The sequence below is a fragment of the Indicator indicator genome, chromosome 22 (assembly GCF_027791375.1).
Source record: "Indicator indicator isolate 239-I01 chromosome 22, UM_Iind_1.1, whole genome shotgun sequence".
In the NCBI taxonomy this organism is placed as follows: Eukaryota; Metazoa; Chordata; class Aves; order Piciformes; family Indicatoridae; genus Indicator; species Indicator indicator.
The window spans coordinates 17,925,518-17,938,865 of NC_072031.1; the positions used below are offsets into that span (position 1 = coordinate 17,925,518).

Here is a 13,348-nt window from a genome sequence, read left to right on the forward strand (position 1 = left end):
CCCAAGGACCAATCTCTCTGTCTGGGAAGAATTTCCTCTTCACATCCAGCCCAAACCTCCCCTGGTGCAGCTTCAGATTGTGTCCTCTCCTTCTGTCACTGCTGCCTGGCAGAAGAGCCCAACCCCCACCTGGCTACAACCTCCCTGCAGGGAGTTGTTAACAGCAATGAGGTCTGCCCTGAGCCTCCTCTTCTCCAGGCTGAACACCCCCAGCTCCCTCAGCCTCTCCTCACAGGGCTGTGCTCCAGACCCCTCCCCAGCCTTCTGCTCCAGACCCCTCCCCAGCTTTGTGCTCCAGACCCCTCCAGACACTCTGTCCCCAGCCTGTAGCACTGCATGGGGCTGCTGTGGCCAAGGTGTAGAACCTGGCACTTGGACTCACACCCCTGGGCTCTGCCCAGCTCTCCAGCCTGGCAAGGTCCCTCTGCAGAGCCCTCCTGCCCTCTAACAGATCCACACCTGCCCCCAGCTTGGTGCCATCTACAAACTTACTGATGATGGACTCCATCCCCTCATTCAGATCATCAATAAAGATATTGAATAGGATTGGTCCCAACGCTGATCCCACACAGCCCAGGATGGCCTAAGGACTGGCACAGCCTGTGCCCCACCACTGCCCCCACTGGCCTAGATCCCACCTGGGAGGGCAAAGAGCCCAGCCCAGCATACTGGTGCCAGGGGATGGGATGAGAGAAAGCAGCCTCAGGTTGCCCCAGGGGAGGTGTAGATTGGACATGAGGAACAATTTCTTCCCCCAAAGGGTTTGTCAAGGCCCAGAAGGCACTGCCCAGGGCAGTGGTGGAGTCCCCATCCCTGGAGGGGTTTCAAAGCTGTTGGGTGAGGAGCTGAGGGATGTGGTCTGACAGCTGAGTGCAGGGAGACCTTGGGTTGTGCTTGGACTCAGTCATCTGTGCCCCTGTGCTCAGCACTGCTGAGGCTGCACCTTGAATCCTGGGGTCAGGTCTGTGCTCCTCACTGCAAGAAGGACATTGAGGAGCTGGAGCAGGGCCAGAGAAGGGCAAGAGAGCTGGGGAAGGGTCTGGAGAAGAGGGCTGGGGAGGAGCAGCTGAGGGAGCTGGGGGTGTTGAGCCTGGAGAAGAGGAGGCTGAGGGAGACCTCATTGCTCTCTGCAGCTCCCTGAGAGGAGGCTGGAGCCAGCTGGGGCTTGGGCTCTGCTCCCTAGGAACAAGTTATAGACCAAGAGGAAACAGCCTCAAATTGCACCAGGGAAGGATTAGGTCAGACATGAGGAGAAATTTCTTTGCTGCAGGAGGGGTCAGGGACTGGAAGAGGCTGCCCAGGCAGTGGTGGAGTCCACATCTCTGGAGGTGTTTCAGCAAGGTGTGGCCATGGCACTTGTGGCCATGGTTTGGTGCCCATGGTGGGGTTGGGTTGCTGGTTGGACTGGATGATCTCAGAGGGCTCTTCCAATCCAAACAATTCCATGATTCTATGAATCTATGCTGGCAAAGCTGAGCTGTCTGAGTGCCCATTTCACCCACAGGCAGCAGCAGCAGCAGCCTGATGAACACACACAGAGACATGCAGACACACATAGACAGACACACACAGACAGACACAGAGACACACACAGTCAGGGCTATTTCTGCTCTTGCAGGGCAGGGGACACCCATGGGAAGCCACCTTTGTGGCTGCTGTTGCTCCAAGCATTGGTCACAAGCAAGTGACCAATTTGGCTGTGGTTAGGAAACACAAAGCAAAATTTGCCCACTTGACACTGCAAACTGCAAAGCTGAGCAGAGCAGGGACGTTTTGGGGCAGAGGAGAGACGTTTTGGGGCAGAGCAGTGCATCTTGAGGCAGTTTCTTCTTGTTCTATCACTTGCTCCGTGGCAGACCAACCCCACCCGACTCCAACTTTCAGGGAGTTGTAGAGAGTGAAAAGGTCTCCCCTTAGGCTTTCATTTCCTCTTCTCATCAAGCTCACATCTAACAGAACTGACGCGGGATCACCAGGGAGCTCCGAGGTAGGAAACCCTCACCAGGACACAGCTCTAAGACATGAGAACACTGCCCAAATACAGAGGCTTAAGATGGAACCAGCTCGAGAGCCGGTAGCTCACCATACCTATGCCTGCTGTTCATTTTCGCCTCTCTTCCAGCACCAGGCAGCCCTTGGCAGGCCGCACACCTCGCCCTGCCTCTGCCCGGGCCCCCCGCGCCAGCCCGGAGCAGAGCCGCCGCCGCCTCCCCGCTTCCGCAGGAGGCTGCGGCAGGGCTCGGCGCAGCCTTCACACAGCCACTGGCTCCATCTGGCTTCCAGCGCCGGCAAAGTGCATTTCCATCCTCCCCTGGCTCCAGCAGACCCCTGCGGGACAGCCCTGCCGGAGCCGCCCGGTGTGCCGGAGCCGCCCGGTGTGCCGGAGCCGCCCGGTGTGCCGGAGCCGCCCGGTGTGCCGGAGCTGCCCGGTGTGCCGGAGCCGTCCGGTGTGCCGCAGCTGCCCGGTATGCCGGAGCCGCCCCCGCCGCGCCACAGGCCCTGGCTTGGGGGGCAGAGGTGCGGAGGCCGTGGCCCGAGCGGCCCCAACGCAGACGGCACCGGAGGGGTCTGGGCTGAAGCCCGGGAGCAGGCCGGGCCGAGCAGGGGGTGGCTAAGGCCTCCGGGAGCCTCCCTGAATCCCTCCGCCCCGGCACTGCTGCGGAGTTGGACTCCGAGGCTCCCGGCTGGGGCTGGGGCTGAGCCTAGACCTGGGCGTGAGCCTGAGCCTGGTCCCGGTCCCGGTCCCGGTCCCGACCCGCCGCCTCCCGTCTCCATGGTAACGAGCGGCGTGCAGGCAGAGCTCCCTGGCGGCGGGAGGCCGCGCGGTGCCTGGATAGATCCCCAGGGATGGGCACCCACAGCTTCCCCGGGACCCTGCCCCCGCCTCCAATTCCCCACCCCACGCTGCTGCCTTCTGCCCAGCCTGCCCACCCTCTGCCAGGGGACATTGTGGCCCCTGTTGGAGCAGGGCCAGAGGAGGCCACAGCAGTGCTGGCAGGGTGGAAGCCCTCTGCTGGGAGGCCAGGCTGGGAGAGTTGGGGTTGTTCAGCCTGGAGAGGAGAAGGCTCCAGGGAGACCTTCTGGTGGCCTTGCAGTGCTTCAAGGGGACAGAAGGAAGCTGGGGACAGAGTTTGTCTCAGGGCCTGTTGGGACAGGCCAAGGGGGGATGGCTGGAAGTGAAAGAGGGAGATTGAGAGTAGAGAGAAGGGAGAAATGTTTGGCAGTGAGGGTGGGGAGAGCCTGGCCCAGGCTGCCCAGAGAGGTGGGAGCTGCCCCATGGCTGGCAGCAGTGCAGGGCAGGTTGGTTGGGGCTGGGAGCAGCCTGCTCTGGCTGCAGCTGTCCCTGCTGGCTGCAGGGGTTGAATTGGATGAGCTTGGAAGGTCCCTTCCAACCCAAAGCAATCTGTGAGTCTAAACATTTCCATCCCCCCTTCTCCTGTTATCAGATCCTGCTGACAATCCTCTCTCCATGGTTCTCACAAGTTCCCTGATGCACTGACAGGCTGCAAGGTCTTCTCCATGCTGCAGAACTCCAGCCCTTCCAGCCTTTCTCCATAGGAGAGGTTTTCCCAAGCCCCTGACCATTTTCATGGTCCAATTTGGACCCACTCTGACAGATCCAAGGTGCTGGGCCCCTGCGGCTGGATTTGTGCTCCAGGGGGGTCTGACCAGAGCCAAAGGGGAGATTCACCTCCCTTGACCTGCTCAGCACCTGTGGTGCAGCTCAGGAGATGATGGCTTTGCTGAAGTCACTGCTAGCTCATGTCCCATTTCTCATCCCCCAAGCACCTTCAGCTGCTTCCCTGTGGGTCTGAGGAGGGCTGGGATGGGGCAGACAGGGAGACCCTGGCAGCAGGCAGCACAGGGGGCCATGGCCATGCAACTTCTGTCAGGAGAAAGCATCCTCCAGCCACCAGCTGGACACCCTGGGGACCAGGCTACTCTTCCCATCCCCCATCAGGCTCTCCTCATGTCCCCAGGCAGCTCCAGCCCCTCACTCCTGGTGCCTCCTCCTTCCTCCCCCCCCCCCCCCCCCCCCCCCCCCCCAAGCTCAGGTTTGAGAACATCTCCCATCCATGCCTCCAGCAATGGCCCTGGTTGGGATGTCCTCATGGCTCAGGGATGTCCTCATGGCTCAGGGATGTCCTCACCTCCCCAGTCCAACCAGCCTGGCCAGGGTGGTGCTGGTGACACAGTTTCACATGGCCACATGTGCCACCACCATGGTAATCACCATCCCCACGAGCTGCAGGCTCCTTGGCTGCCTTTCTCCTGGCTACCTGAGCCAGCACCTGGAGATGCTGGTGGGGACCTTTACCAGGAGCTGCCCAACCCTTTGGCCACCACTTTCAGGTCCCCAGCTCCAGCACGTGGGAATTTGTGAGTGAGAAATGAAGCAGCTCAGCAGGGGAGGACGAGGAGGAGCAGACGCTCAGTGAGCACCAGGCAAAGACCATCTCCACCAGAAGAGTCTTTCCAGGAGGCAGCTTGGGCCCTGCAGGTGTCCCCAGCAGGGCAGCACAGCTCTGGGCTGCTGGGGTCACCCATCCTGGTTCTCTTGGGCAGCAGCAGCAGCAGCAGCAGCAGGGTTGGCACATTTGGGTCTGGGATGAGGAGCAGCAGTGATGGTTGCCTTGGCAACGGGAGAAGTCCTCCTCCAGACAGGGACCATGTTTGGCAAAAAATACTTGCTAAAAATACTGCTAAAAATACTTCCTGAGCTGTGACAACACCACTGCTGCCACAGCCCTGCCCCCTCCTGCCACAGCCCTGCCCCCTCTTGTCACAGTCCTGTCCCCCTGGGGCCCAGGAGGGGTCAGTGCTGGCCTGGGTCACCCACCCGAGATGGGGGGAATGGACCAGGGAGTTCCTCATATCCAGCCAAGCTCCTTGGCTCCAGCACACCTGGCAGGGTCACCAGCACAGGACCCTCCCTGGATCCAGCACATCTGGCAGGGTCACCAGCACAGGACCCTCCCTGGATCCAGCACACCTGGCAGGGTCACCAGCACAGGACCCTCCCTGGATCCAGCACATCTGGCAGGGTCACCAGCACAGGACCCTCCCCATCTCCAGCAGTCCTGGCACAGGACCCTCCCTGGATCCAGCCCACACAGCTGGGGCCTGAACAGTGAGCCAGAGACTGATAGTGGCATTCACCCCTGCGGGATGGGAGCAGGGCAGCTCCCTGGGGAGGGAGCTGCAGGCATGGGAGGGCAGGTGGCCAAGGTGAGGGTTCCTCAGAGCTCAGAAGAGGTTTTTTATGCTGTTGCTGCCTTTCCTCTAACACCATTCCTGCCCTCTCCATGGAAGCCTGGTGGAGCTGCTCAGACTTTGGTCCCAGCCAAGGAGATTACCAGAGCTGGAACAGGGGTGGGTGGGGGAGAAACAGCTGGGGGGAGATCAGCTGGAGAGGTCCCCACTGGCTGGGGCTCTGGTGGGAGGAGGATACAGAATGGGTTGGGTTGGAAGGGACCTCCAAGCTCCTCCAGTCCAACCCCCTGCACTCAGCAGGGACATCCTCCACCAGAGCAGGTTGTCCAGAGCCCTGTCCAGCCTCACCTTCAATATCTCCAAGGATGGAGCCTCAACCACTTCCCTGGGCAACCTGTTCCAGTGATCCAGCAGCCTCCTGGTGCAGAACTTGTTCCTCACATCCAACTGTCCAGTGCTGGAGCCTCTGTTCCAGGAAGGATCTGGAGGTGCTGGAAGGTGTCCAGAGAAGGGCCATGAGGATGAGCAGAGGGCTGGAGCTGCTCTGCTCTGGAGACAGACTGAGAGAGTTGGGGTGGTGCAGTCTGGAGAGGGGAAGGCTCCCAGGAGACCTTCTTGTGGCCTTCCAGTATCTGAAATGAGATACAAGAAAGCTGGGGAGGGAATTTTTAGGGTGTCAGGGAGTGATAGGACTGGGGGGCATGGAGCAAAACTAGAAGTGAGGAGATTCAGATTGGATGTTAGGAAGTTGTTCCCCATGAGGGTGGTGAGAGCCTGGCATAGGTTGCCCAGGGAGGTGGTGGAAGCCTCACCCCTGGAGGTTTTTGCAGCCAGGCTGGATGTGGCTGTGAGCAACCTGCTGTGGTGTGAGGTGTCCCTGCCCATGGCAGGGGGGTTGGAACTGGCTGAGCCTTGAGGTCCCTTCCAGCCCTATGATTCTGACCTCAGTCTGCTCTGGTTTGAAGCCATTGTCCCTGGTCCTGTCCCTGCAGGCCTTTGGGAACAGTTCCTCTGCAGCCTTCTTATAGCCTCTTCATGTCCTGGCAGGTTGCTCTGAGGTCTCCCTGGAGCCTTCTCTTCTCCAGGCTGAACACCCCCAGCTCCCTCAGCCTCTCCTCAGAGCAGAGCTGCTCCAACCCCCTGAGCATTTCCATGGCCTCCTCTGGACCCTCTCCATCAGGTCCATGTCCTTCCTGTGTTGAGGGCTCCAGAGCTGCTCACAGCACTGCAGGTGAGGTCTCAGCAGAGCAAAGTGTCAGAATCACCTCTCTGGATCCCTGGCAGTGCTGCTGTGGATGCAGCCCAGGCTGCCCTTGGCCTTCAGTGCTGCAAGCTCCCCCTGCCTGCTCCTGTCCAGCTTCTCCCCCACCAGCACCCCCAAGTCCTTTTCCCCAGGGCTGTTTCCATCCCCTCCTCCCCCAGTCTGTATTGACAGTGAGGATTGTTCCAGCCCAGGGGCAGGACCTGCCCTTGCTCTTGTGGAACCTCCTGAGCTTCACCTGGGCACCACCTCTCAGCCTGTCCAGGTCCCTCTGGGTGCCATCCTGTCCCTCTGGTGTGTCCACAGCACCACCCAGCTTGGTGCCATCTGCACCCTGCTGCTGGTGCCAGGATCCTGCTGTCTCTATCAGTGATACAAAAGTTCAGCGGCACAGGGCCCAGCAGGGAACCCAAACGGATGTCCCCGGGGTGGCAGCAGTGCTGCAGTGCCCTGAGCAGCTGGAAGGCTCTAACCAGCAGTGCTGGGGGGGCTGAGCTTCCCCCGTGGGATGTGTCTGGAGGAGAGGCCTTCAAGGGGGTTCAGAAGGGGAGATGCAGACACAGCCTTGCTCCTGCTCTGCACTGCAGCCACACGGAGAAAGGATCTGGATTGGTTTTCACTCTCTGGTCCTCCACCCATGTGAGATTTGCCCTCAAAGAAGGCTGCTGGAGGCAGGGACAAACCATGGTGGTGGTGACCCTGCCAGATGTGCTGGATCCAGGGAGGGTCCTGTGCTGGTGACCCTGCCAGATGTGCTGGAGCCAAGGAGGGTCCTGTGCTGGTGACCCTGCCAGATGTGCTGGATCCAGGGAGGGTCCTGTGCTGGTGACCCTGCCAGGTGTGCTGGATCCAGGAAGTGTCCTGTGCTGGTGACCCTGCCAGATGTGCTGGATCCAGGGAGGGTCCTGTGCTGGTGACCCTGCCAGATGTGCTGGATCCAGGGAGGGTCCTGTGCTGGTGACCCTGCCAGATGTGCTGGAGATGGGGAGGGTCCTGTGCTGGTGTCCCTGCCAGATGTGCTGGAGATGGGGAGGGTCCTGTGCTGGTGTCCCTGCCAGATGTGCTGGAGATGGGGAGGGTCCTGTGCTGGTGACCCTGCCAGATGTGCTGGAGCCAGGGGAGCTGGTGGGCCATGGAGAGCTCTCTGGTTCATTCCCAGCCCTAGAAGAAGCAGCCCAGGGCTGCTCCCAGCAGCAGGCAGGGGCTGGCTGAGGCTTCCCCAGAAGGAGGGTTGGGTTTTGGCTGGCCAGGCCCTGCTGGTTCAGCTCTTTTAGCCTGCAGGCTGAGTCAACCTTGTGTCAATATGTGTCCTGCAGATCCAGGTCCTGACCCAGAACTTCCCAGAAGAGAGGATAAAAATAGAGGGGGAGGAGAGGGCCACACAGGGCCAAAAAAAATGCCAGGGAGAAACCTGTGCTTGTGGGAAAGTTGGGCTGCCTGTACCACGTCTTCCCCTGGACATGGTCCTGCCTTGGCCACTGAGAAGGTTGGCTTAAAGGTGCCCAAGTTAGGTGGTGAAGAGCTGAGACAAGACCTCTGGAGGTGCCAAGGGGATGGAGGAAGTGGGAACAGGGTAGAGGTGCCCATGGCTAGAGGGCAGTGGTGGTGGAGAACATCCTTGCTCCACCTCAGGGTCCAGCACGTGGGGAAGAAATGCTGGGAAGAGCTTCAGCACCAGCAGGAGATGCTCATTCCAGGGGGTGTGGAGGGTGCCAGAGCTGTCCTGGTGCAGCTGGAAGAAGGAACAGGGCTCCAAGGACAGCACCATGAGAGGTTGGTGCAGCTTCAAGGACAGCATCAGGAAGGGTTGGTGCAGCTTCAAGGAGGAAAAGGGCAACCAGGACATCACCATGAGCGGTTGGCCATGGCTTTGTTGACCCAGCAGCTGCTGGCCCTCAGGCTCCTGCTCTCCCTGGGGCAGGAGTGAGGTTTATTTCTTGTTTTATTTTTTCTTTTTTTTTTTTTTTTCCTAGAAATTGGTAAAAGGTTCTGCAGAAGCCACGTTGGACAGGGGTAGGGAAACGACCTGGGACACAGAGCAAGGTCACCAGCCTCCCCTGGGGTGGTTTTGATGAGCTGCCAGGTGGAGAGGCTGATGATCCACCAGCCCTGGGGCATCATTCACCACCATCCCGCCCTGCAGGGGAGGCTGCTGGAGGAGCCAAGAGCTGGAGGACCTTCCCAGCTGTCAGCTCACTGGTGGGATGCAGGCTTTGCTCCCTGCTTGGGCTCAAAAAGCACAGAGCTGAGCAACCTGTGGTGCTCCCAGCACCATCCCCACCCCCAAGGCAGAAACACCCACAGGAGGGGGCTGCAGGTTCAGCCCCGAGGCTTCCAGTGCCACCTGGAGAAGAGCTTGGTCCCCATTTCCCACCTTCCGTCCCACTCCCCTCACCACACCCCCTAGGGTGGGCTCAGTCCCCCCCCCCCCCGGGCTTCCCTTCCCCTCTGTGCCGCGGAGGTGCCACAAGCCCCAGCCTGCGTTTTTTGTGGGGGGTCCAATGCGGGGTGAGGACACCCAGGGAAGGGTCAGAGCTGCTCCTCAAGGAACTCCAGGAAGCCAGGGCACAGCTGTACCACGAGGCTGCTCCATCCCTCCCTCCCTCCAAGCTCCTTGCCCACGCAAAGCCCAAAGCCCATCTGCAGCAGGACCACCCCGCCCGGGGGCACCGTCTCCACCGCAGCCTGTCCCGGGCGTCTCCACTGCCCAGGCTGCCGTGAAGGGCAGGCGGGGGAAGGTAGGAGCCCATCTCAGGGGACCAGGCTGAGCGGCCCATGCCAGCAGCGCTGGGGTTAAGGCCGGGCGGGCGGCCGGCCAGGCGGCAAGGTGGTTGCTCCATCCCTGCGCAGTCGGCGGAGCCCGGAGAGCCCAGAGGGAGCTCGGCCCTGCCTGCCACCATGAGCACAGGCAAAGGTAAGCCAGGGGACCCTGCCTGCTGCCCCAGCCCCGCAGAGACAGGATGGACGCGGGGACGGAGGAGACACCAAACCTCTGCTGGAGCTTCGCCACCGACTCAGCCCTTTGCTTTGCTTTCCCCTTCCACTGCTTGCAAGACGTTTCGGGGAGGTCGCCCGAGGTGCTTGAAGGCACCAAAGCTGGCTGGGGGGGCTGCAGGGGCTGTGGCATCAAGACCCCCTTGCTCCAAGACCAGTTTCCTGAGGGGTGGGTGGGAAGGCAGGAGGAGAGGGGCTTGGGACCTTTCCCCGTGGAAGGGAGAAGCTGCTGCCAGAGATGATGATGAATTTTGGGGGTGTGTGTGTGGGGGGGTTGGGGTATGTCGGAGCTGCGGCGGGAGTTAGGGGCAATCCCAAATCCCACCCCCTCTCCCAAGGGCAGATCCAGCTCCTAACACCTCCCACAGCTTGCCTGCAGCATGCTGGATCAACCTCTCCCACCCACCCCTCCCAGTAGTGCAGGCACCCAGGCAGGGGGTCCCAGAAGGGTCCCCAAAGAACAGCCACGGTCGCCCCCTCCCCCCCCACTGACCACGTCCCCTTTCCTCTACACCCCGCAGTTGGCATCGCCCTCCTGCTCGCCCTGGCCCTGCTGCTGGCCGCCGCCTCCCAAGCCCCTGGGGGGGAGGCGCCGAAGGAGCAGGGGGACGCAGAGCCCCCTCGCTGCCCCGGCCCCTGCGCCTGCAGCCTGGACGAGTACAGCGAGGAGCTCAACGTCTTCTGCAGCGGCCGCAACCTGTCGCGGCTGCCGCCGGATCTGCCGCCCAACGCCAAAGCCTTGTGGCTGGACGGCAACAACTTCACGCTGCTGCCGGCCGCCGCCTTCAGGAACCTGTCGGGGCTGGACTTTCTGGACCTGCAGGGCTGCCAGCTGGCCGGGGTGGAGCAGCACGCCTTCCACGGGCTGCGCAGCCTCTACCACCTCCACCTGGAACGCAACCGCCTCAAGCACCTGGCCCCCCACACCTTCCTGCACACCCAGAACCTGGTCTCCCTCAGCCTCAACAACAACCACTTCAGCAAGGTGGAGGAAGGGCTCTTCGCTGGGCTCTCCAACCTCTGGTACCTCAACCTGGGCTGGAACTCCCTGGTGGTCCTTCCCGATAAGGTCTTCCACGACCTGCCCAACCTGAGGGAGCTGATCCTGGCCGGGAACAAGCTCCCCTACCTCCAGCACCAGCTCTTCTGCAGCCTGACCGAGCTGAAGGAGCTGGACCTTAGCGGGAACGCTCTCAAGGGCATCAAGATCAACGTCTTCGTCAAGCTGCAGAAGCTGCAGAAGCTCTACCTGAACCACAACCAGATCACCGCCATCGCCCCCCGTGCCTTCATGGGCATGAAGGCCCTGCGCTGGCTGGACCTCTCCCACAACAGGTTGGTCTCCCTCTTCGAGGACACCTTCCTGGGCCTCCTCAGCCTGCACGTCCTGCGCCTCTCCACCAACGCCATTGCCAGCCTCCGGCCCAGGACTTTCAAAGACCTCCAGTTCCTGGAGGAGCTGCAGCTGGGCCACAACAGGATCCAGAGCCTGGCAGAAAGGACCTTCGAGGGGCTGGGCCAGCTGGAGGTGCTCAGCCTCGACCACAACCAGCTGCAGGACGTCAGGGCCGGGGCCTTCCTGGGGCTGCACAACGTGGCCGTCATGCACCTCTCCGCCAACTGCATCAAGGCCCTCCCCGACCATGTCTTCAAGGGGGTCACCAAGCTGCACAGCCTCCACCTGGAGCACAGCTGCCTGGGCAGGGTGAGGGCCAAGACCTTCTCGGGGCTGCGCGGGCTGCGGAGGCTCTTCCTGCAGCACAACTCCATCGCCGCCATCGAGGAGCACAGCTTCGGCGACCTGCACGAGCTGCTGGAGCTCGACCTCAAGCACAACAGGCTCAGCCGCCTTGCCCCACAGCTCTTCCTGGGGCTCAGCAACCTGGAGTACCTCTTCCTCTCCTCCAACCAGCTCCTGGAGGTCTCCCAGGACGCCTTCAGGCCGCTCCAGAGGCTCTTCTGGCTCGACCTCTCCCACAACCGGCTGGAGACGCTGGACAACGAAGTCATCTCCCCCCTGGGCAACCTGCGCTACCTCAGCCTGAGGAATAACTCTCTGGAGACCTTCTCGGTGGGCTTCCTCTGCCCCTCCTTCACCCTGGAGCAGCTGTGGCTGGGGGGCAACAACTGGCACTGCAACTGCTCCCTGAAGGGCTTGAGGGACTTCTCCCTGCGGCACCCCGCGGTGGTGCCACGCTTCGTGCAGTCGGTGGCCGAGGGGGACGACGCCCACATCCCCATCTACACCTACAACAACCTCACCTGCCTCCACCCCCCGGCCATGGCAGGCCTGGACCTGCGTGACACCGCTGAGGACAGCTTTGCTCACTGCTGAGCAGCTCTCATCCCTGCCTGGGGATGCGTTTCTTCCCTGCTGCGGACCCTTCACCTGCCACCTCCCTGTTCTGGGGTCTCCCAGGGCAGCAGCAGCAGCAGCAGAAGCTCTATGGGCACCCCAGTTCAGCTCAGTTTGCCACCACCTCCAGCTGCCCGCCTGGGTGGTGCTGCAGCAAGGGGAGATGTGCCTGGACAATGCTGGTGGGCACCGGCTCCCCACGCCTCAAACCGAAACGGTTTAGCCCTCAGATAATTAGAGAGCTGCCCCCAGGAGCTGCATGGCTGCTCCAGGATCCCAGCAGGAGCATCAGCAGCTCTTCAGCCTCCAGGACCCCAGAATGGTAGGGGTTGGAAAGGACCTCTGAAGATCAAGGAGTCCAACCCCCCTGCCAAGGAAGATTCATCTAAGGCAGATCACTCAGGAACACATCCAGGTGGGGTTGGAGCTCTCCAGGACTCCACAACCTCTCTGGGCAGCCTGCTCCAGGGCTCTGCCACCCTCACAGTACAGATGTTCCTCCTCATGTTTAGATGGAACTTCCTGGGCTCAAGTTTGTGCTCATTGCCTCTTGTCCTGTCCCTGGGCATCACTGAGCAGAGTCTGGCCCCAGCCTCCCACCACCCACCCCCCTCAAATATCTGCAAGCATTCACAAGACCCCCCTCAGCCTCCTCTTCTCCAGGCTGCCCAGCCCCAGCTCCCTCAGCCTCTCCTCAGAGCTGTTGCAGTGCCCTCAGCATCTCAGTGGCCCTGTGCTGGACTCTCCCCCAGTAGTTTTGTCCTTCTTGAGCTGGGGAGCCCAGAACTGGGCACAGTTCTCCAGGTGAAGCCTAAGGATGAGCACAAGCTGCACCCCAGCCTGGTGGGACGTCCCTGCTGGGGCCCAGGACTGATCAGCAGGACAAAGCCAAAGCATCTTCCTGCCACAGAGCATGCAAGAAGTCCTCAAAGCCCCCTGGGTAGGGGTAGGGAAGGGAGCAGCTGAGTTGCTGTGCTGGTTCCTTGCACTAGCAGGTGTCAGCAGGGTGCAGAAAGCTGCTCCCACGTCACTGATAAATGGTAGCAGACAAATAAACCTTTGGAGCTCTTGCAACCCCTCCTGGCAGTTATCTTTGTCCCAAAGCACAGGCTGGCGGGGGGGGGACCAGGCAGAGCCCCTCAGGGCCTGCAGCAGGCAGAGGGTGAGGAGCTCAGGCTCCTCGGGGTGCTGCTAGGGAGCTTGCAGAGAGTCATCTGCAAGCCCTGGTGGGTGGGGTGTGCCCAGGGAGGGAGGCAGAGGTTCCTCAGTTGTTCCAACAGCCTGCTCAGGCTCCAGCACCTCTCTCCAGCTCTGCAGATCCCAGAGCAGTGACCAAAGGTCAGAAAAGCTGCACAGGGGGTGGGGAAAAACCCTCTTGGTGAATCTGTGCTGTGGGTGCAGCAGGAGCAGGGACAGATGCTCCTCCTGCTCTGCTCCAGCTCTAATCCAGTTTGGTTACTGGGAATCTGAGTTTCCCCTCTGGCCCTGCACCCTACCCTCCCCGAAACAGCCCTGTGAGGGTG

General features: G+C 61.3%; 1 protein-coding gene across 1 annotated transcript; it reads left to right on the top strand.

Moving 5' to 3' along the window:
• The first annotated feature begins 9,373 nt into the window (after positions 1 to 9,373).
• Positions 9,374 to 11,804, top strand: IGFALS (insulin like growth factor binding protein acid labile subunit). Its single transcript, XM_054390992.1, has 2 exons — positions 9,374 to 9,389; positions 9,991 to 11,804. Exons 1-2 carry the CDS (start codon positions 9,374 to 9,376, stop codon positions 11,802 to 11,804), a joined length of 1,830 nt encoding a protein of 609 aa, XP_054246967.1.
• The last annotated feature ends 1,544 nt before the right edge of the window (positions 11,805 to 13,348 follow it).